At 48.2% G+C, this 24,088-nt stretch overlaps 1 protein-coding gene across 5 annotated transcripts in view; it reads right to left on the reverse strand.

Moving 5' to 3' along the window:
• PXYLP1 (2-phosphoxylose phosphatase 1) overlaps nt 1-24,088 on the reverse strand; it is a 65,693-nt gene that overhangs the window by 17,077 nt on the left and 24,528 nt on the right. For all 5 annotated transcript variants that reach the window (XM_081071539.1, XM_081071541.1, XM_081071542.1 and 2 more), the window contains one exon: nt 15,857-15,988. In XM_081071539.1, the coding sequence (XP_080927665.1) occupies nt 15,857-15,935 (79 nt within the window). In that variant the 5' untranslated portion in view covers nt 15,936-15,988. The remainder of the gene's footprint in view (nt 1-15,856; nt 15,989-24,088) is intronic.

Here is a 24,088-nt window from a genome sequence, read left to right on the forward strand (position 1 = left end):
ATTGGCTCATTAATCCTCACCAGACCACTTCACAAGAGGAGAGCCATGGACCCAGGAGGAGGCTGAGTCAGCTGCCTGAGATGGACGTGGTGGATGGGACCCCATCCCAAGCTCATTCCTCTGCCTCCAGGCTAGGTTCTCGCCGACGGTCTTCTCGATGTCATAGGTGGGCCCTGTAGTCTGTTATGTTTGCCCATCAAGCAACCTGCTTTCTGTTGGTGAACCACTCCTTCCCCTCCCCACCTGGTTGATTGAACTGTCAATCACAATGTCTCTGGCTCCCTGGCGGGGGGTGGACGTGTGACTGGAGTCAATAAGAATAGTGATGGGGCAACTGGACTCCTTTTCCTTAGGAAAGCTGCTGTATAGACACCAGAAGAGGGGGCCTCCTTTTCTTCTGGGTGCTGGTCCTTAAGAATGAAAACTTGGGGCTTCCCCAGCCACCTGTCCCTCCAAGGAAAGCCTCTGTCTGCTATAGTGGGAGAGTGTGATGCTAAGTAGAGACAAGTCAGACCAATAAATGAAGAGAGTTAATCAGAGAGGGAGAGAGAAAGAAGACCTGAGGACATCCATCCTTTGAGCCCCGAGGTCCAGATGTGGCTGAAGGCAGAATCTCCCTTAGATACCCCAGTTATAATAAGTCGAGAAATTAAGCAGTGTGAGTTGGGTTTTATTACTTTCAACCAAATGAGTCCTGATTAATACACTTTATTAATTATTTATGAGCAGATGTAAGTCCATCTTCTGGGTCAGTGGTGCCCAATCTTTCTATGTATGGGGAACCTCTGTGCAGCGTCAGAGTTTTGTGGAACTCCCTACACAATGACAGCTGTATTTTTAGCATCCACCAACTGAGGAAATACACAGAAATAGGTGTGCCCCTCCATCATTGAACTTCTAAAATGTTTATTAATCACCGTAATATATTACATGTGCACACATTTGAACAACAGCTAAGACACGGCCCAATCACTAGTCTAAATCCATTTAAATTCCCTAATTTCTTCTACAAATTCTCCTAAGTAACTATTTAAAACCTCCCTTTTGCAAATGAATGCTATAAACAAAGATAAGAGACAGACAATCCATTGAGGGGAAAAATATTTGCAATATACCTAACAGAGACTTTATTAATATCTAGAGTGCATACAAGCTCCTAACACTGAAAAGTCAGTAAAGGATATGAGCAGGTTAATTACAGGAAAACAAACACCAATGGCAGTGAACATATGAAAAGAGGTTCAACATTATTCATACTTAAAGAAATACAAAATAAAACAATAGGATATGACCGCCCGCACCCCAGCCATTGGACTAGAAAATCATGCATTAATAATAATATCAATACTGGCAAGGCGTGAAACCTACACTTCCTTACATTGCTGGTGAGAGTGGCAACTAGAACGACCTTTTGGAAGGAGTATTTGGCCATAGCCACAAAAATGTGCTATGTGCTTTATTCCTGATCCCATTATTCTACATCTTGCTATCTACTCGACAAAGATATGAATTCCCATCACACCTTGCATGTGTGACCGAGGAGATTCACAGCAGTATTGTTTATAATAACCAAAATGGGAAATAAGCTAATTCTCTCTCCTTAGCAGAACGGAAAGTTACATGACAGTGTGGAAGGTCCTGCCACAGTGAAAAAGAATGGAAAAGAATCAAAGATAAATGAAGTGAATAAACCAAGTCATGGGATATTTACGTAATCCTCTTTGTGTAAAGAAAAGAAAATTATAAATGTATGAACGCACAGGCACTTGCTTGTTACGTAAATGCACAGAAAAATGTCTGTAAGGACAACCATCACAACACAGCAGTGTTTTCCTGTGGGGAGTGGGTGGAATGGGGTGTAAAGTATTTTCACTTGCTCTTCTCTAACTATGTTGTTTTATATATCCACACACACATATGTGTATATATTTACAGTAAGCATATGTTACATATATTCTATATGTATAGAAACATATGTATGTTCTTTTTCAGTAAGCATATTTTCATTCATTGTTAAGACAACATTCACAGAGCTACAGAGTCGGCCCTTCACCAACTCAGAATTAGCCCTTGGGTTGGTCTTAGAGCCACTTTCTTCCCAGCAGCTGGAAGGGACCAGAGCTGCTAGCACACAGCTCAGGTGTCTATGGGGGGATTTGTACCAGAGTGAGGGAATGAGGAAAGGCTGATGTCCTAAGGCAGCGTCTTAATGACCCAGACCTTCTGGCCATGTGTCATCCCTGAGTCCTCAACTCTGCTCCTTTATGACATGGTACCAGGTTCTGGTCCCTGGGCCATGCCTGTAGGTACTCCCCTTCACCTACTCCCCCAGGGAGAGGTGAAGATGAGATATGAGCAACACAGGGCATGACAGAGGGCATGGGTCCCTGGGTGTCCCAGAGTCCCCAGAGTTTGCTGGTTTATCTGTAAGCACACAGGGTAAAACTGGTTGGAGCTACCACTTGGGAAGTGCTATAGATTGAATGTTTGCCCCCCTCCCCACCAAATTCACATGTTGAAGTCCCCCAATGTGATGGTATTACTAGGAGGTATAGCTTTTGGGAGGTGAGTAGGTCATGAAGGTGACACCCTCATGAATGGGACTAGTGTCCTCATGCAAGAGACCTCAGAGAGCTCTTTTGCCACGTGAGGTTATAGTGAAAGGATGCCTTCTAGGAAGTGGGTTCTCACCAGACCTAAATCTGGTGCTTTGATCTTGGACTTCCCAGCCTCCAGAACTGAGAGCGATTCATTTCTGTTGTCTATACACCACCCAGCGTATGGGATTTTGTTAAGCAGCACGATGGACTAAGACAGGAACCATGGTAGCTGGGTCCAAATGACCCACCCATGACCCAAGGAAGCAGTGGTTTGACAGCCACAGGCAAAGACTGTGGTATTCAGAGACCTTCCATCAGAAAGATTTTATCTGCTGCTTCTTCCGGCATCTGGTCCTGTCAGCCTCACCCACTAGCTGCTGAAATTACCCTGTGCTGTTTGCACCTTCCTGAGTCACCAGGATGCAGTGTCTGTTCATGTGGGGCCCTTTGAGGGGTCCTCTACATACCAGTCATTCAGAGGAGGTTCTGATGCGTAGAAGCTGTGGGGTAAGACATCTCCCCAGCAGCATGTGTGTACCTCCCCTCGCCTAACTTGGGTCTCATTGTCCTGAACTGCTCAGAGCTGCCCCCACTTTTCCAGGATGTTTCCCACCCATGTTCCTCCCCTTGCTTGCAATTCTACCCTCACCCTATCTCTGTTCCCCCGATCTCGCCAACTCCATACCCGATCCCAGGGGTCACCTCCTCCAAGAAGCCCACCCCAAACCCCCAAGTAATTTCGACAGCGGTCTTCTATGAGCCCACCCAGCTCTTGCTGCTGTCTCGGCTCACACCGCAGTACATGGGAGCAGGGGTGTCCACAATTTTGTCAACCCACCATGCCAAACGTCCAGAGAGCCAAGACTATGTCTCTTTCATGTTTATAATCCCCCATCAACCAGCACGAGGCAGACCCTCCATAACTGCCTGTTGAACTGAAGGCCTGCCCTGAGCCAGGCAATGTGCTTCACGCTTTGGGTGAAATTCAGTCTCCTTGAATCCTCACGTGGGAGCACTGCGGGAGACAGGTTACCTGACCAGACTGGGGGTGGCGATCGTGCCAACAGCTTCCTGGAGAAGATACCCAAGCTGGGCCTGAAAGGCTGAAATGAAACTGGCCACATGGGGAAGAGGAGAGGACTCTGTCCCACGGGTAAACCAGCAGACAAGGGGCAGCAGGCTGGCTCAAGATGCCCTTGGAGGCGGGGTCCAGGGGGCCCCACCAGGGCTGACATGCAGGGAGCCCTGGGAGAGGTCAGCTGTGAAGGAGTCTGCAGGTGCAGACCGCTGCTGGAGGCCACCTCTGCTCTGGCTGCTGAGTGACCTGCCACCTCAGCTCTCCCAGGCTTGCCTTGTCCACCTGGACAAAGGGGACTAAGGGGGCACACTGGGGAGCTGCAGCTTGGAGCTCCAGGACACTGCTTCTCCTAGCAGGCCTTGCCCAGGTCCCCAGCTCCTCTAGCTGCCCTGAGGGACAATGCCCTGAGGGACAATGAGGAACGCTGCTGATCCCAAGCAGATGACAGCAGCTCCCACGTCATCGGGCAAGGACAAGGGGATTGTGGGGGCGTCGGAAGAGACAGCAGGCAGGCAAACAGATGGTATAAAAACCCATGAATCTGGATGCGCCCTGGGCTACTGCAGCACCATGGCCAACATGAGTAACAGGACGTATCTTTATTGGTAATGGACTCTGTACCCCTGGGCATGCCCTTTCTCCTTGGTGTGATTTCCAAGCAGAAGAGAAGATTTCCACGAGCCACCTGGGCATGAGTCTCTCTCATTTATGGCTGCTTTGTCTGCTCTTCTCATCTACAATCACTTTCATCCTGTTGGCTCATCTACAACCTTCTTGTATAAAGATACCAAAGGCGGTCTCAATGTCGAAGAATTGACAGAGAATGTTACCTCTAAAGCAGTTCCTGGGCCCCCTCATTCCTAACAGCAACCAGGACACTTCTTAGAATCATGAGCAGAACAATCAGGCGCTGTCCCCGTAGGCCCCTCCCCTGCCTACAGAGCCCACCCTCCCCAATGCACAAGGATGGATTCATGTGCATGGCGAGCAAATATTCCTGTAGCTCTGACTAGGATACAAGCCACTCTGGCCCGCACCGCTGTTTCCAGCTTCGGACCTAGAAAGAGGCAATGGACCTCAGGTAGAGGTAAGGCAACTGTCCCTGGGTCCTGCAGCCTGTAAGCGCAGGCCTGCTAACCTCCTGGGCCTGCTATTTATGCACCTTCCATCCAGTCATCCAACATCTATTGAGCATCTGCTCGAAATTCTTCAGAGAATAAGGTCTCAGCCCTCCTGAGGCTTACAATCCAGTTGGGGAAGGTGGTAAGACATTAGATAAGAAAAGGGGAGCAGGAAGTGGTCCTTATGGGGAAAACGCCCTTCTCAGTCCTGGTGCCCCGCGTACCCTGGTCACTGGTTTGGGGATGGTACAGTGAAGGCCAGGATATAAAGGAGACACGGGAAGTCACCATGACAAGGGTCAGTAACAGCCTCGGGCAAACCTGACCAATCAACAAGTCTTAGCTCCGGAGCCAGGAGCCAGTACTATGAACACGCTGAGCAGATGTTGCACCTCATGATGATTTGTTCCTTTTAATTTCTGTTTATGCTATTGCTGGTCCCCACGAAGAGAGGAAAGGAGAGAAAGGACCCAGGGTCAGGGTTGCTCTTATCAGCACAGGCCCCTAGGTCATAAGCCCCTCTCTGGCCTTGGAACTCAGGCCAGAAGTAACCTTAGTTACTTCCCCGAACTCAGTGCTCTCCAGAGTCAGTAGGTAATGTTACAGCCAGGTGTCTGCAGCCCGCTTGTGAGCTGGGAGTCATTGAGACTTGCACAAAGACAGGCCAGCACCGTTCCTCCAGGCCACCAGCTGATGCTCATGTCCCCATTTCAGGGTCTCACCCAGGGCAGAGGACAAAAATCTAGCTACAGACTTGGCAGTCTTCCACCCGCTTTGGACTTCAGAACCTGCTGCATGAAAGCCTTCTACAGGTGCCTGGAAACCAACACTGACAGAGCACTGTAGGGGCCCCCACTCCTGGGTCAGGTCACCGGCCCTCCTTTCCTTCTGTGGAGTGGCTCCTGCCCTATGCCCACCCTGTGTGTGGTGGGGATTGTCATGCTGGCCCTCCAGGACCCTGTCCTTACCACGCTGACTGCTCCAGGGATGGGGACCAGACACTCGCCAACTGTGCCAAGAAAGGCCCCTTCCAGGGAAGAGAGGCTTTCCTACGGGAAGGGTCAGTTTTACCGGGAGTCAGGCAGCCTCCAAGGCCCTGCGCCTGCCATTTCCCCCACGCCGCCTCCTATTTCCTCTGCACGTGAGTTGTTTAGCTGTCGGCTCTTCGTCTGATGACACAGACACCCTGGCAGGCAGTTAGGTGTCGGCATCCACAGGTGTCCCGTGAAGGTGAGCATGATGTGCTAACCTGGTGGCCCAATTCTGTCTCCGTCATTCTGGGCTCAAGTGCCCCACAAGTCACATCACTGACTGTACCAGCAAAGAACCTTACAGGGCCAAGGTATGGCCCCACCACCTGCTTTGTACCTTCCTAGTTCCAGGGCCTGCCTCACCCTTGTTGGGACCTCAGCCCTGGGCTGGTCACCTCCCTAGGGAATGGTAGTCACCTCTTCCTTGGGACTCCTCTGTTCCAGTGCCACCAGAGTCTGTCCTCAGTCCCCTCTGCTGCCACAGCTGTCCATGGTTCTGAATGCAGGGAGGCGGCGTGGGGCTGGCAGGGGTGGGAGTGGGGGTGGGGTCACAGAGTCACAAAGACCTGGGTTCAAGTCCTGACTCTGTTATTTCGTAGCTGCATGACCTCGGGCAAGTATTCCTACCTTGCTATGTACGCCTCACTTCCTTCATGTGTAAAGTGACCCCTAGTGCTGTCACCTGATTCCGTAGATTTCTTCCTCCCTATACTCCAGAAGGCTCTTGAATTCTCCCTCCTTCACTGGCCTGCCAGAGAATAACGATTTGTTCTAATAGGCAATTCCCACAATTCCCTTAGTGCTCTTCAATCCACTGAGTTGTCTTAAATGCCCATTCTGCTCCACCATGCACTGAATATAAAAACGGCTGTGTGTACTTCTCAAATAACCAGACCACAACACCAGAGCCCACCGGTTTGCTATTTGCCTTCAGTTGTTTGCTTTTAAAGGCAGGGAGGGGTAGGAATCACGTTTATAGGTACAACACGAAAAATCAAGTCCACGTTTGTACACTTAGACGTGGTTTTACATAGACAAGATTGATCAAACAGTTGAATCCACAGTTCCTTTCTGATCTATCCACTTGGGGTCACAACACAACACCAACTTTTCTTGTTACTCTCATGCTTAATCCTTCTTCATTGCTCATTCTTGCCTCATGGTGAACCACTGTTAGGTAAGAATCTAGTTTTTGGTGCCAGTGAAAAGTCTGGTCCCATTCAGAAAGCCAGGGAACCATAGCAGGGGGGCTTGTGGGGTTGGGGGCTCAGTTCTGCTCTAAGCTGTTCCCAAGCTCCTATCTCCAATTTGCCTGACCCCCTCCCTCTGAGCTCTGCCACTGAGACCTAAGTCCACAGGACTGCCAGAGGGCAGGGGCAGGGATCCCACTGTGGCCTCAACTGGCCTGAACTGCAGCCTCCCAAGGAGGCCAGGAAATCTCCCACTCCTCTGGGGACACTGATAACTAGCCTCGAACTAACAAGGTCCTTTGGGATAGATGACGCAGGCACAAAGCACTCCAAATCATGACAGAAACTAGACATCACAAAGATGTCCAGCACAGGCCCCCAAAAAGAACTGTGAAAAGAACCTCAGCCATCCATAACTATCTCAGGCCATAGATCCCCTCTGCCTCGTCTTTGAGAATCTGATAAAGGCTATGATCTTCACCCTTGAAAAAGAACTGCATACGCCAGCTTTTGCATTTGATTTCTGGGGGCTCACAGGACCCCTGAAACCATGTGAGACAATGTAGATGGCTGTGGGCTCAGGCTAAGAATGCAATGTACCTGGAAACAGAGGTTCAATTTCAATACCCTGGAGAAGAGATTTTTCTTTTTTCAAAATGAAAAGGGATCTTTACAATTCACATAAATATGTGTTGATCCTAAAACCGCCATTCCACACTAAAGTATAAAAGAAAATGAAAATCACCCCTAATTTCACCACCCGGAGAAAGCCAGAGTGAACATTTCAGCGTGTGTGTGTATGGCTGGATGTTCTACTAGAGGTTAAACCTGTGATTCTGTCCCTGCTCTGGTGGGAATGGTGACAGTCACTACAGTTCAAGGACATTGTACCCCTTCCCCAAAGAGGAACAAATAAGTTTCCTTTGTCTCAAATGTCTGTATCTCATTGAAGCCACCAAACCAAGTGCCCAGGAAGGCTGGCCAGTCGTGCACCTTCTGTTAAAAGGGTCAAAAGCAGAGGTGGCCAGGCGGTGGGAGAGCTCTGGGGAGACCACTCCAGTGAAAGAGACAGTGCAGCTGAAGGAGGGGCCTGTACCTTCAGGAATCTGGATGTTGTCAAGACCAGGATCCACCCCTCTGGTACGTACCTGGGGCTGAGGAGGGACGGAGCTCTGGTTGGGTTCCGGGCTCCTCAAGAGTCAGACCCCTGGCCAGTGGGGTCCAGCCCCTCAGATGATATAGAAAAAGAGGGAGGGAAGCAGGGAGAGCCGGAGGTGACACTAGCACCCGAACCACAGAAATCACAGAGCTCACGCATCGCGGCCAATGGCCTGTCCCCTCAGCCCGGGGTAGCCTGGCTCTGCTGCGGCTGCACTGGTGGGGAGCACAATGCGATGGCCCAGGGCTCTGTGTGCACACCTGACTCCACCCTCTTCTCCAAGCCCTCCGTCCTGATCCGCTTTGCAAACTGCTCCCTCCAATCTTGGCCCCCAAAGTGGGGCGGCTGTCAAGATCACAGGGCTCTGCTTCCCATCACAACTTATTTTACTCGAAGGTGAATGTTTCGGGTTTTTTGGGTGGTTTTTTTTGCCATCAGCTTAGGGCAGGAGCCCTGTTACCAAAGCAACAGGGAGTGCCCCCTTCCCAGCTGGTCAGCATAGTTGGTGCAACTCCACCTGTGTCCTCGGCCCAGCCATTCAGTGTTACTGCAATGTAAACATGTCCTGAGGCTTTCTCTCCTATTTCGTCTCTCTCTTCATACAGTCTTGGCAATCCGCTGATACTCTCCATTCACTGACTACTTTTACTAACACTTTCTAGTTTTACTCACTAGCCCTGCCAGTTTCCGCTCTTCTAAATGGCAGATTCCCCTTCTTATCAAGTACACTACTGACTACATGTGTACACACACACACCCCAATATAAAAGAACCATATGTCCTTTGAGTGAATAGATTATGGACAACCTTCCAAGTCAGTTCAGAGAGGTCTACGCAATCGCGGTGTAACGGATGCAGGAGTATTTTCGGCTGGACACTTTGGTTGCCTTCCCACTTTTTCCTATTACAAGCAAGGCTGCAATAAACATCTTTGAATGTACAGCTCTATACTCTTGTCTATTCTTAGGAGAAATGTTCTAAGACCAAAACTAAAAAGGAAGGAAAAGAGGAAGGGAGGGAGGAAAGGAAGGGAGAGAGAGGAAAGAGAGAAAGAAAGAATGTCCCCAGCCTGGAAGAAAACTAGAAATGACCCACAGACATAAACGTGTCCAGTTTCGTTTGGGGGGGGGGGTCCTGTTACATAATGCGCTCCCTCCTGTTGTGATGAAAGCTGATTTACGAGGAGACTTAATTTTGTCATTTATCTATAGAATGTTCTTCACCCTCAGATCCTTCACTCTAGTTGGATATGAAGCATTCAGAGAAAACTCAGAAATTAGAAAACAAATCTCCAAAAAAAGGATCAAAATTAATTTAAAAAACAACAACACTAAATACAAAATGTTAGTAATGATGATATGGGGATATCATGATAGAACTCTTAGGTTAAAAGCCCTAATTTTTAATTCCTTATTCTTTTTGACTCCAACTCACCAAAACAAAAACCCAGGAGGTACCCTACTGTGGCTCTTAAAAATAGAGTAGACAGCACATTAGAGCCGTGGCATTTAAGGGCTGCATCTCCAAACCTTTGCCACCAAATCATATTAAGATCCTCATGAATCCCTAAGTTCACAAATACCCCGGGGCACATGCTCTTCGCCATAAAATGTACACCTGACGACGAAGAGGAGAGAATGACAAAGCCCACTGGCTGGATGGCAGCACCAGGCCTGCTCAGCCACTGAGGAGCTCAATCGCATATCCGAATTTGTGCCTCAGCAAAATCCCTACCACTGTATGCCATGGACCTTCAGGGGCGCCCACGAGGAGGCAGAGCTGCCAATGCAACACGAGTGACCTCAGAGAGTGCCTGAGGCTGAAGCCGCCAGGGTCTGAAGGACCAAGGCAAGGTGAGCGTCTCAACACTCAGGCCCCTTGCAGGGGCTCCTTGCTCTCCTACTCAGAGGCAATTTTCTTTTAATTTATACACTGTTCCACCAAGCACGGTACTCTCTTTTCTAGCACATGCCAGATTCAAAGCAGCAAAAGGAAGGGGATATGGGAACTGGAGGCTACAGGAAAATAATGGCTCTGGAGGGAAGAAAGGTGCCAGGGAACTACTACAGACACACACACACACACACAGACACACGTGGTTAAATTGGGGCTCCCCAGCTGCCCAGCTGAGAACTTAGGGCAGTTACTCTCCCCAAGAGCTCACATTCTCTCTAAAGGGGGCGGCCCCCCACAGCTGCTCAGGGACTGTGGACCTCGGCTTGCTGGACAGTCTGGTTTTTAAAAGAGGGACTGGAAGTTTAAGTGAAATTGCCTAGTTTTAAAACATTAGTAAATAAATTTTAAAATGTGAAAATACCGGTTGGGCCAAACACAACAAACCGACAGGCTGTCGGTCTGGAGCAGCTCCCACATGCTCCTAGGAGACCTGGCCTCCCCAAGCCAAGCTTCATGAGCAGTGGACACCAAGTCCCCAAACAGGCTCTGGACAGGGTGTCTCTTAGGTTCAGCCCCTGAAATCCACCCTCGGGCAGGACAGCGCACCCATGCACACTGCACCCATTTGGGCCTTCAGTACCTCCACAGACCCCTATGCACCCCATCAACTCCCCCCAGCTCCTCCTCCTGCTCTGCCCCAGCTTCATCCTGCTTCTCCTCCTGCTCTAAGCGCTCTCCCAGGGCCTCTTCGTCCAGACCAGGGAGTCATCAGCCCCACGTGGTGGACTTCCCAGTCTATTCAGGGCTTTGCCTTCAGCTTTCGGTACCCATATCCCAGATGGAGATGAGACATTCATATGAATTAATGCATGAATGGATGGATAAAGGAAGTGTCTATTGAACGACCAGAGCCAGACTCCTACGTGCCCCCGAGCTGCCTCTAGCATCACCCCCTTACCAGCCTCTGAACAGGCAGTTCCCAAATTTGTGTTCATTCAATTCATCTAGGGAGCATGTTAAAAATGCACATTTCTGGGTCTCACGCCAACCAAGATTCTGAGTCTGTAGTGAGGAGTCCAAAATGTGCTCGGTCTTTTTGTTTTTATAACAAGCTCCCTGGGCCAGTCTGATCAAGGTGCTCAGGGGACCACACTTTGGCAAACACTACACTAGACTGTGTTCCTTCCAGGACACAAATCTGATGGTGTTTTTCCTGCTTCAAGGGCTCCCTGCACCTTCAAGATACAATGTGATGATGGAGGTGGCCCTAGCTTCTGTGCACTTCCTCAGCTAAACATAGGTGACTAGCCTGGTCCTTCTCTTTCTAGCTCCGCCTTTGCATTCCCACCTCCATCAGACAGGAACATTCTTGCCAGCTTCCTCCTCAGCCAACTCCTACTCATCCCGCAAGGATGCAGCTCGAATGTCACCTCCTCTAAGAGTCTTCCCTGCCCTCCCCAGATGGATTAGCTTCTTGCTCTCAATCCTCCCATATCACCCTGCCATAAATGATCTCTAACTCATTTTATTTAACAAACATGCATATAGTGATTACTAGGGACCAGGCACTGCTCTAGGTGTTTTATAAATATCAGCTTCCTTAATCCTTTACCAACCCTATGAAATAGAAACTCTCATTATCCCCATTTTACAGATGAGAAAACTGAGGCATGCAGAGGGTAAATAATGTACCCGAGGTCACACAGCTGGTAAGCAGAGGACAGGGATTCCATCCAAGCAGTCTGGCTCCCGAGTCCAGGTTCTTTCCCAGGTCCTTGTGCTGCCACCTTTTCCCTGTCCCAGAACACTGCACACTGTGTTCTAAGTCACTGCTACTGGCTCTCCTCCACTAGACAGAGGTCCTGTGGCCCCGGAGAGATTAAACCCCCAGCCCAGAGCCTGGCAAACAGTGGAAACCCAAGGAACGTTTGCTGAAGGACAAAGCTGTGTATACTCGTGACCCTGGATCCACAAGGAACATAAAATGCATAAAACCTCAGAGTCTGACGAGACTTTAAATGGGATCAGGTGCAATGACCTGCCTAATGGCCTACGCTCCTCAGAGCAACGCTCCACAGTTGGCACACTACCCGTTCCACCTCTGCATGCTGCTGCCTTTTAGGACGCTGCACCTGACGTTTATCTGAAGTGTGTCACACTGAACAGGCCCGACTCCTCCTGCAGAAAGGGCTTTTCAGGTACTGAACACAACCCTGGCTTTCACTTCTGCAGGGTAACCTTCCCCTCTCTAGCTGGGGGTCGGAATCTCCAGTCCACCTTGGACATGCCTTTCCGAACCTGCTCTTTTCAACCAGGGCCTTGCCTAAGAAGGTGACTCCCAGATTTAGGGGCCATGTGCCCAGTGAATTCTGACTCCTACCATGGTCAACGAATTCTGATGAAAACCAAATAAATGTATGATATATTTCAAAAGCCACACACATGTGGCTGAAGTAACGCAGGCCATGGCAGCCTTCGAAACACCAAGAGCCCTGGTTTCTGAGGACAGGCCTCGTGACGGACTCTGTACTGTTGCTTAAAAGGTTTATGCTGACTATGCTTTCACGAGCCAAGGGTTTTCCCACAGGGTCTCTGCGTTGCCAAGCAACAACAATTATTATAACAACAACAACAACAACGAACTCATTTTACAGAAGAAGAAATGGAGGCTTCAGGAGGTTGAACCGGCCCAAGGGCACAGGACTGCTAAGTGGCAGAGCACCATTCAAATCCTGGGCTATGACCCCAGATCCTGCCTGTTTCTGTCATGCTGCCATTTTGGGAATGCCGGTTGGAACACAGTGAAATAAGCATAAAGTAAGCGCTTAGAAAAGATGGTTGAAGCAGGAAAATGGACGATTACAAATGACCAGAAAAAGAAAACCAACTAATTCTTCCCAAGTCTTCGTATCCCGATGATCTTTCCCTGTGGCACCAAAGGAGTCCCTCAACTGGAGATGTTGTTGTTCCACTTATACTTGTTTTAACTAGAATAACTAAAGATATTTAGTTCCCATCTACAATTGGAATATCAAGGATTTTAGAATGTTCCTACTTCAAAACTCAAAAACATCAAGGACTTGAAAATACAAAATGAATAATTTTCATGAAAGGCTATTAGCATATAGCAAGTAATTAGTACCATTGAAAATAAACATATTCTGAGAAACTATGAACTGTATCTTAATCTTTTTTGTAGGCTTTCTCTACCCTGACAGTATAGAAAAATGTCCAATACACATAAGCAATTAATAAATATACGTGGGTTTACGGATGTACTTTCTATATCAAGAGGAAGGGAAACGCTTATTTAAACAACCTGGTTTTTAAGACTGTAAACTGGGTCATAACTTTCTCATGTTCAAAACATTAGAAAAACTACCAACAAGATGAAATAAAATATGTAATCACTGCAGAAAGCAAAACTATACTCTTTACTTAAAGCACGAGAAAACGAAGTTATATTCTATTGCCTCAAACATATTTCCTAAAATAATTTAGGTGCTAACTTAGTATTCAAAAATTAGTCAAAATAAATGAAGAAAAAGCTCACATATTTCAGGGTAAGGATGAAAACTGAAGTGTTATTTAAGTATATACCTGTGTATTATGAATTAGTGAGTTTCTAACACCATAATAATTAGCAACCAATAAAGCAATTAAACAAATAAAGCAATAAAACTCCATTTCCACAGAAATGGGTAAATCCCAAAGTTACAGTTTACCTAGAAGTAGGAGAGCAGTAAGAACATCCATATCTCAATATCTTTCCGAACTCCAACGTATCCACGAAGAAAGAGCTCAGACCCAGGCAGGCTAATTTACCCTGCAAAATTTTCCTTTAAAAAAAGTATGGCTGAATATTGCCTCTCCTAAAACAGAAGGGACTTTCACAAGAGTTATATAAGCAAAACACACAGGCCAATTCGGTGACGTGGAAACCACCTCATGCAAAAGAAACGCAGCAAACACAAGTAACCCCCATTCACGTCTCAGATCCTGTCTGCTTCTCAGATTAAAAATCAAGGTTGACTGTGACCTCCTACTTCTCCAACCGAAGGATGGAAAATTTTTAATGAAACATTATAAACAATTAAACTGAGAGTCCTCACACACTGTTTGAAAAGGATTCATATGTCCTAGTTCATTAACCATCTGGAGTACCTTTAAACTGCTTACGGCCACACCTTCTCTTGACCTCTTTTCCCATTCTGGAAGGATAAAATGAGTATTTTAAATTATCTTTATTACTAGAAATAGCCTGTCACACGCACCAGATGCATGGAATCTGTCACAAATTGGAGGTGAATCGGGGAAACGTGCTCAAAGCCTCCTCTCTTCACACCACTGATTCCAAACGCCACGTCTTTCCCACGTTCCACAGCGCACACAGAACATCCCACTCACTGAGCCACCTGCTCGTCTTCTGTCATTCACACTGTGGCAGAAATGCCACCTCCTCACAGAGCCGTCCTAGGCGGTGATGGGTGCCAACCATTTGTCTCTCACCCATAGTGTGAGGAGGTAAAATGGAGGGAATGTCGGCGACAGCAAAAACACAATTCCCACCATTGCACAGACATTTTCTCAGCTTCAAGTATATAGCACTGGAAGGAAAGGGAATCAAGGTCGGCCTGCTTTTCAGAGCAGATGTAGATTCATTCACTCATTTAACAAACATTCACAAAACACCTACTGTGGGGTTGGCAGTGTAGCTTCTTGGTTATAGAGGGAAACAGGCATGGCCCCTTCTCTCAGACAGCAGACAGTCTTGTAGGAAGAAGATACAAGAACTGAAAATCATGATACTGCGTGGTTTGTGAAAGGAGGGGAACAGATTCAGAACATTCTGGATGCACATCAAAGAAGCACCAGACTCAGCTGGGGGGGGGGGCATAGATGGTTCCTGGGGGAGAAAGGGGCTGAGTGAATCATTCTGTTGGAGAGGAAAGGAGGGAGGTGAGGAGGAGAGCACTCTAGGCAGAGGGGCCAGGGGGATCCGGGCGCAGAGAACAGGCTGGACGTGGAGAGAATGTCAAGCAACTGGGCAATGCTGCATCACCGAGTCCACGGTGAGACAGAGACTGCAGGAGGGCAAAGGGCCTCCGAGACCGGGGGCCACTACTGAACGGTTACAACCAAGGAGGGGCCAGGGCCGGATCTGTGTTTGAGGATGTCTACTCTTGGGGGAGCACTGGGGTGCACAGATTTGGGGCCCAGCCTGAGCACGGGCTCCCAGTGAAAGGCAAAGTAGTGGCGGCGAGGTCTGTGCTCCTGCCTCACCACGTACAGACCCTGCTTCCCAGGGGGCTGACTTCGGTACTGGTGACCAAATCCCCCACCCTCCCCAACAACTCCAGCCCCACTGCTCACTGAACATAAAAGAGACAGTCAACCCTCAAAGAACCAGCCAGTGGGCTGAACATCTCTGCTCAGTGTGGCTTGACATGACAAGAAAACAAATGGGGCCCCTCCGTGGAACCTAAGAATCCGGGAAGAACCAGGCAATTTAGGAATCTGTGCAGAAGCCAAAAACCCGTCACAAGGCCAAGTGACTGCTCTTGTTCCTCAGGACCCAGAAAATCACCCAAAACACCGCTCAGTGGTTTCGGATTCCTACTCCCAACCATCCACCAATAGCACCAATACTAAAAAGACTCATTGGAAACCCCATTGTTCATTTGGAAAAAAAAGGCTTTGGGCCACCTCGTTTGTCTGGAGGGCCCTGTTTCAAAGTGAAGCCCCCTTCCGTCCCACCACCAGGCAGCACCAGATACTCACAGAGCTGCAGGCTGAGGCTCAGAAAGGCCAGCAGCGCAGCCAGGGCCAGCAGCAGCAAGAAGCGATTGCGGAAAAGCATTATTATTTGTTCTATTTCCTCTTCATGGTTTCACCTCAAATCGGGAACATGTCCTGTGAACAAAGCAGAGGCGATAAACATGCGTTCCAAGGTGGAAAACCAAGTTTGTCAACTGAAAATAGACCAATTAGCCCAGGCCCCTGGCAGGGAAGCGTGAATCCTAGTGGGAAAACAATAGCACGCTATGGGTTATGTCTTTGCCGCCAAATGAGGCCTGACCAAGAATACGCCCTTCAAATTAATGAGAGGTAACCAGTTCGTGAATGGTTTATCAGATATCAACAGGGAAGGAGAGACTTTACAGCATGACCTTTCCAAAGAAAAATGTAAAGGAAGTTTATTGAGTGCTTACTGTGGGCTAAACAATGAAGTCTTTATGTGGACCAGCTCACGCTCACCCCATTCTGACCCCCAACTTCTGAATCTGCAAACTTTTCGGATGAACATTTTGTTGACTTTGGTCTTCTTTATTTTTATCATTAACCCTAACGTCAATCATTGCCCCACTTCCCACAGTAACGCCTTTAGGGGTGGCTGGGTGTGTCAGAGGATTTCTTCCTATGCTAAATAGTTCCCTCTGCTAAGTGGAGCCCTCCCTCCACCCTGACCAATGAGCTACTTCAGCTGCATCCACGGGTCTTCCTGCAGCCCCACCCACCCATTCTATTTTCTTCGAACCACCTCAGAACTGTGCAAAAGGACTTTAAAAAAACGTTAAATGAGGCCCTAAATGACCCTTTTGTGAATTTGCTAAAGGTTTCACCCCATCGATCTTAGGTACCAAGTTTATTTCCTGGTTCTCATTGGCGTTTGAAATAGAACTTGAATACCACATTCTCTTCAGAAAAGCCTCTTCAACTATAATAAGATGAAAACAGTCATTTCCAACCTGATTTTAGAGGCAGAATCTTTTCCTCCTTCAAACACAATCTCCTTCGGAGCCCCGACAGACACAATCAGGTAAAAGCTCATCTATGGATGTGGCAGGGATGTAGAAATTTGTGAATATACTAAAAGCTACTCAATAGCACAGTTTGGGTGAATTGGATGGCATGTGAATTACATCTCAATAAAGCTGTTTTTTGTCTGTTTTTAAAGCACATCGGCAAGGCATGAAGCAGGAACCAGAGCCCTGGGGCTCCTTGGTCCCCATCCCCACCCTGAAGGGCCCTGCACTCCTTTAAGGAATATGTCAGACTTTCTACCAAAAGAGAACATTTGCTAAAAGATGAACGGAAATACACGTGTACCTCCTAATGGAGCCGGCACATCTGGCCACAGGCATCTCTGTTAACAAACAGACCCCAATCTTACACCTTCAAATGAGCATTGCTTTTGTCCTTTTAGTCACTGCCCCTCACCAAGGGCCAGTGCCTAATGTCTCAGGACATCTGCACCTCCTCCTGGGGACACTCTGCTCCTCGCCCAGGTGGAGGACTCACCAACCTCACAAGCTCTCTGGCATTTCTGACCAAAACGACACACTACCCTGGCTGATTCCACTCAGGGTTTAAGTATTTGGAACCCCAACTAAACGTTTCCTCTTTCCAAAATTCCAACCCCCCAGAGCCTCCACCTGAGGGTGTTTGAAAGGACACACACAGACCAGAAGGCAGATGGGCAGAACCTGTGCTTGGCGAGGGGTGATGGCCAGGACTTCTGCACTGAACCCCCAAAGAGGCCAAGCTCATCTAAGAGACAGAATGTGGGCTCATCTAACAGAGATGCTGTAGGTGTTCCCTCGTGTGGCAACAAAGAGGGTGAACGCCTGAGGCTGACAACTCTCATCCCAAGTATGAATGTTAAGCCTGGTGGCTCTGGGCCCCTAACCCAGCCTGGCAAGTTCCTTGCCTGAGGCCTCTGGGAGTCGTCATAATCCACTCTCTTGTATCCTTGACCTTGGGGGTGTCCTTGGTGATACTCATTTGATGGTTCAACCATAAACAACTCCCCCCCCATAGGGAAATAACCTAAGTCAAATCCAAGTTACAGTCTCTGCCCTCCAAGATAGACAGGCTTTACTACCTGGTCAAGAAACCAGGGGATGGTGTGGAAGGTGACAATACTCACCTGCAAATACAGTGCTTGCAAAACATACCCCACTTGGAAGGGCTGTAAGTCTCCCTCAGCCACCCTTGCACTCAGGATGGGAGCCACTCAGCTGCCTCCTACCAGGCAGCCTCCAGCCTTCCCTCTGCTCCTCCAGGAACCAGAAACTCCTAGCTGCTCAGAACCATCTATTCCCTGGGGTTCCATTCATGAGCACTGTGAGCAGCCATCATGTGGAGCCCTTGCCATCATCTCATTTACGAGGCAGGCATGTGCATTTCTAACACACAGGCAGAAAACCCAAACTCAAGAGCACAAGGTTACAAGGTGGGGGTGACAAGACACAAAACAAGCTCTCTGTGCCTCTAAAATTCCTTTTTTTAAAAAAAGAAAAAACATTTATTGGGGAAGGGGAACAGGACTTTATTGGGGAACAGTGTGTACTTCTAGAACTTTTTTTTCCAAGTCAAGTTGTTGTCGTTTCAATCTTAGTTGTGGAGGGTGCCATTCAGCTTTAAGTAGTTGTCCTTTCAGTCTTAGTTGTGGAGGGCGCAGCTCAGTTCCAAGTCCAGTTGCCGTTACTAGTACCACCATCCCTTGAGGGAGTTGAACTGGCAACCTTGTGGTTGAGAGGGTGCACTCCAACCAACTGAGCCATCCGGGAGCTCAGCAGCAGCTCAGCTCAAGGTGCCGTGTTCAATCTTAGTTGCAGGGGGCAGAGCCCACCATCCCTTGCGGGACTCAAGGAATCGAACCGGTAACCTTGTGGTTGAGAGCCCACTGGCCCATGTGGGAATCGAACCGGCAGCCTTCGGAGTTAGGAGCACAGAGCTCCAATCGCCTGAGCCACCGGGTTGGCCCTAAAGTTCTTTTTTATGAGTTAGAGTGCCTCCCCCTCATGTCTGCACTCTGATCCTAGTTGCAACCTGTGGATCAACACAGAACAAGTTAACTCTTGGCCTGTGCCAGCTTCTCAGGTACTCGGAGATGGCTGGCAGCTCCTGGTTAGAAAACCTGTTGGTTTCTCATATTCTCAGTCATTTATGATTGGATTTATTCTACTTTATCAATGACTTTCTTATAAGATGATGCTTTCCATTGGTGGAAGATGAGTGGGGTGTGTGGGTGAAGATTAGATTGCAGAACGGAAAGGAGGTTCAGAGCATATATTTCATTTTGGGTGTCCCTGTACCCCCCACAATACATATAGTGGGGCTTTTCTTCAGGCCTTCCTCACCCCTCTGTTACTCTACCATCTTCTTTTGAGGCTAATGCCATCTTTGGAGGGTCTCCTTTGCCTTTACATGCACACCGTCAAGGGTGCCTGCTGGGAGGTGGCCTTTGGGGTCTTTCCGAGTTCTCTTAAGCTGGTTCTGCAGGCCTCACTGCCTCAAGGGGCTTTCTCTCATGGACCCGTCAGCAGACCTACGGAGTCAGACAGACCTGGGCCAGCGCACTGAGCTCGGTGACAGAAGCCAAGTTACTTAACCCCTCTGAGACTCAGTTTCCTCATCTGTAAATGAGACTAAGTCCCGCAGGCAGCTGTGAGCCCTGAGTTAAAGACTAAGTACAAACCCCAGCACAAGATAGACGTTCAAAAGAAGATGGTTGTTACGAGCTTTATTATCTACTCATCTATCAGTTCACTCTGCTGCTGCTTCCCTCCTCCCGGGAAACAGGAAGAGTTTCTTAACGTTTGTTGGTTCTTCCCGGTATATGAATAATGAACATTCCCATGTTCTTGTCTGTAGCTCCGGCTCAAGTGCTGTCTTCAGCCTCTCACCCTGGGCCTAGGAAACAACCTCACTGGCCCCAGTGACTACCCAGCCATGTTTTCGGAAGCCAGTGGTGTCTCTTGCTTCAGCACCTCAGAGACCAGACCTGCCTCTTGGTTGCTCTGCGCTTGGGGGTGGGAGGTGAGGTCTGTTCTTCTGCTGCTGGGCCAGGCCTGGCCCCTCCACCACTTCCTGTCTCCAGCTACTCGGGGGATTTTCTACCGCACTTACTGGCAGGCGAGGTTATCAGAACTACGAAGTCCTCTTACTATGGTTTTATCTGACATTGCCTTGTCATACAAGGACGAACCACAAGACGGTTCAGAGTTATTTTCACACGGCCATTAGGTGAAAACAACTGCTACTTGCTGAGTTAAATCTCAGGCTTATAGCATGGTGGATTTGTTGAAGTGATGGCCCCCAACTTGTCCATGCCTTTCTGTATCAATGGCCTTGCACAGTCTCCTCCCACACTGACTCTAGGCTTGAAATAGGTGTTGGCTTGAGCCAACGGGATCATAGTGAGCGAGTCTTAAGCAGAGGCTTAAAAAGTCCCTATGTATTGGGGCTTGTCCTCCTTTGCTGCTTTTGAAACACTGAGACCAGCATGTGAAGATGCCTGGCTAACTGCTGGAGAAGGAGAGACCACGTGGAGCCAAGGTCGAGGCTCTCTCCAAACAACCGTCCTGCCAATCACCACACATGTGAGCAAGGCCATCCCAGACCATGGATACCAGGAGAGTCAGCCCAGAGGAAAGGATCGCACGGCCACCCACAGATCACAAGGAAAGATAATGGTTGCTGTTTCAAACCACTAAGTTTGGGGAGCATGATACCAAGTAATAGAGAACTGAGACAATAAAGAGGAAATGTCTTGCTTCTTGCCCAGGAATTTCTAAGCCAGGGTCTAGAGCTCCATATCCTTATCTGCAGGCAGCATACGCAAAGCTCCATCTTGTCTACATTCTTCAATATGCCGAGTGCTTTTTGGAAAGGAGGCAGTGTTTAGTTCCAGACTTAAAATACTGAGGGTGTGTTGGGTTAACCAGATGGCTGGGATCACGTGACTGCCTTACTGCTTTTAGTTTTCAGGCTACTGACGTCTCTGCCTATCTGATGCTTGTCATTTGATGACCCACGCCTCAATCCTTTCCCCATGCTACTGTCTTGAGTTTCTGCACTTCCCCCTTCTGACTCTCCTTTGGCAGCCACCAAATGCCAGGTAATGGTCAGAGTCTCCTCACCTCCACTTGTGCTAGGGACCAGCCTGGGAGTATGTACGCAGCCGGGGGGAGGATGGCACTGAGCGCCAGGATAAACACATGCCTTCTTCAGGAGCCCATCTCCCTAGAACACTTGGAGAGGAAGGTCATGCTGTGTTCTTATTTTTTAAAGAATGGCTAAATCATAATGACACAATCAAAGTTCACATGAATTTGAAGACGTTTGTGTTTGCAGCTGGAGCCAGGACTCCAAGGGGTGCAGGTGCACCCCCATGCATGTCCAATGTGGGGACTGGGATGCCTGGCTCGGCCCTGGGGTGTATCTTCACTGGGGACACTTCCTTGGTGGAAGAGATTGAAAGGAGCCCTGATGTAGTAGAAAGGAGACCGGTAGATCTATGACAAGTCCCTGCTTTGCCACTTGCTGTCTGTGTGTCCTCCTGACAATGGACTGACTTCTCTTCCCTGAGTCCACAATCCGATCTCTAAGTAAGATGGGGACTAAGAGTATGAGAGCAGGAAGGCCATGGGGAGCGACTCTCGTCCAGCAGCAGAGTCATCCACGCTGGGTTGGACTCTCCGGCTCTGGAGGAATCGTTTGGACCCCGCACCCCCATCAAAACACAAAGACTCGCCCTTTCCCCTGAGCTGCTGCGTCTGCCCCATGCTGTGTTCCTCTTCCAAATCCTGGCCACTGGCCACTTCCCTACTTGCCGGCCCAGCCGCAACCGTCAGGGTAGGCAGCCACATGTGCAGCTCCACCCTGGCCAGCCATCCTCGGGGCTGACTCAGCTGTGGTGTCCCCACCTCGCCGCAGGTTTTCCAGTCTGGAACATCTGGGGCAGCTTCTGTTGGGCCCTGTCCTGACACGACAAGTTTACCAGCCAACGGGCTCCCTCCATCTCTGGCCCAAGCTCCAACCTCATTCTCCAGAGAGACCCCTTTCTCTTTTTCCATCCCTAGGGAGGAGGTTCATGAAGCCACTCAAGAAGTCACACAATCTGTGGGTCCCTTCTGGCCGTCTTCCTGCATATTCCTTCCAGGGAGAGTCTGCCCCCACACACCTGGGGTCTGCTGCAGCTCCTCCAGACACTCCATCAGACTTGTCCAAGTCATGCAAAGTGACAGCTAGGTCTCTGGGCCCACAACCTGTTCATTCGCAGCCCAGGAAATACAGCCCCTGGCACTGCCATCTCAGCAGGATGAGATGCTGTGGGATTACCACCTACTTCAGTATGGATCCCACATCTCCTAATCTTCAAACATCTCTCAGGTTTCATCGTCCCTCATGCAAAAGATGCTCTCTAGGCCCAATACGGCATCACAAGCGAATCCAATTCCTATAAGCACTTTAGTGGAAACAACTGTTTTGTTCCAGGCTGAACATGTAACAGTGGCCAGTCACCAGATGTCTGCTGGGCACAGCCTTAGCCCCCTGTGCTAAACCCACATGGTAAAAATATCTTACGTCCAGAAATAAAATTGTTACTCTGAATTCCCCATGAAACAGCAAACAATAAAACAAACAGAAAACCCAGCCAACTGTAAGTCAACTTTACAACAGATTTGAACAGTGAAAGAAAATATTTTAGAATAGAGTTATGAGAAAAAAGTAGTAGTTAATAATAGCTAGCTATTTCAGTTAATTTACTAGTTAATAGTAAATACCATTTCTGAATTAAAAGGAAAAAGGAATACTTCAAAGGCATTTTTACAAGCTGCCATTCTAGCACGAGAGATTTCCAAAGCCCAAGCCCTGGCCTGATTTTCACCTTGTAAGAGTTGGAAATGCCACGTCTAGTGACTCTTTTCTCAGGGTCCCCTTCAATGTGTACAAAATTTAGGGTTTTAAACATAACCACAACTACTTGAAAGAAAAATGTGCATTCAATTATCTCTCATTTGTGTACTTAAAATACCATTACCAGGAATAGAAAGATGGCATTAAAGAAAATGCTTCAGATGTATTGTATACTTTGATATATATATATTTTTTGGTCCTAATCATTTTGGCCTAAGAAAATACAGTACTATAATTTAAAAAAAACACACAAAAAAAACAAAAAACCAACTTCAAGTCTATAATCGTGAACTAAATATGAACCAAGCAAAGGTAAAAGCTATATCTTAATAGCCTTCCCTGTCCAAAGTCACCTCAAAGTAGAATTTAATTGCAAAATCAGAGATGCTTGATTAAAAATAAAACAACCCTAAAGTCTGATGAATGACGGATTCCTGAACCTCCTGGAAACCCCGGGCAGTGGAACAGGCACCAAGGAAACTGTGGGCTCCCAGCAACTATTCACATTCCAGTTATTCAAATTCCATCTAATTTGCAGACTCAGTTCTAAAAGTTGAAACCGTTCATCTAGTCAGTCAATTCAAAACAACATGTTTTCCAAGAGTCTGTACGTGTCGGGCACCATCTAAAGTGCTGTGGACACAGGATATAGAACAGTTTTTGCCATCTTAAAGCTCACTCTGAAATGTATGAAAGTATTTGTGGGGAAAAAATGATATGAGATCTAGGAATTGCTTTAAAATATTGGGGAGGGGGAGGTAAGAAGGAAGTAATGAAACAAGATTGGCAAAGTGTTGACAACTGTTGAAGTTGGGTGATGGATCCTTGAAGGTGCTTTATACGGCCCTCTCCACTTTTGTGTATGTTTCAAATTAAAAGTTAAAAAAAAAAAAAAAAAGCAAGAGCAGGGTCTGGTCAGTGGAGCTATGAGTAAATATAAATAGACCATTAGGCCATATGAAACCAGTACCACTGGGGGAAGTGGGATGGTGGAGGGGAAGAGACCCACGCAGGCCCAGAGAGGGTGGGTAGTTTTCCTCGAGGAGGCTCAGCCAGAGCTCAGTCTTCAAGAGCAGATTGGAGCTAGAGCATTTGTAATTGCATTTTAGGAAAACAGAATGAACCAAAGAAAGAGCACTAAGTAAGATTGTACTGACGGTTGGGGGTAGAAGTGAGTTTGCATCATTTATGCGTGAGAGGAGCCAGAGAAGGGAGGTGGGTGAATCCAGCCACCACTCAACAGCTGCACATGCAGTGAGTCTGCTGTGTCTGGGAGAAGCTGGCTGCCCAGAGGCCGCACAGGGC

This window comes from Rhinolophus hipposideros, assembly GCF_964194185.1.
Source record: "Rhinolophus hipposideros genome assembly, chromosome: 14".
Classification (NCBI taxonomy): Eukaryota; Metazoa; Chordata; class Mammalia; order Chiroptera; family Rhinolophidae; genus Rhinolophus; species Rhinolophus hipposideros.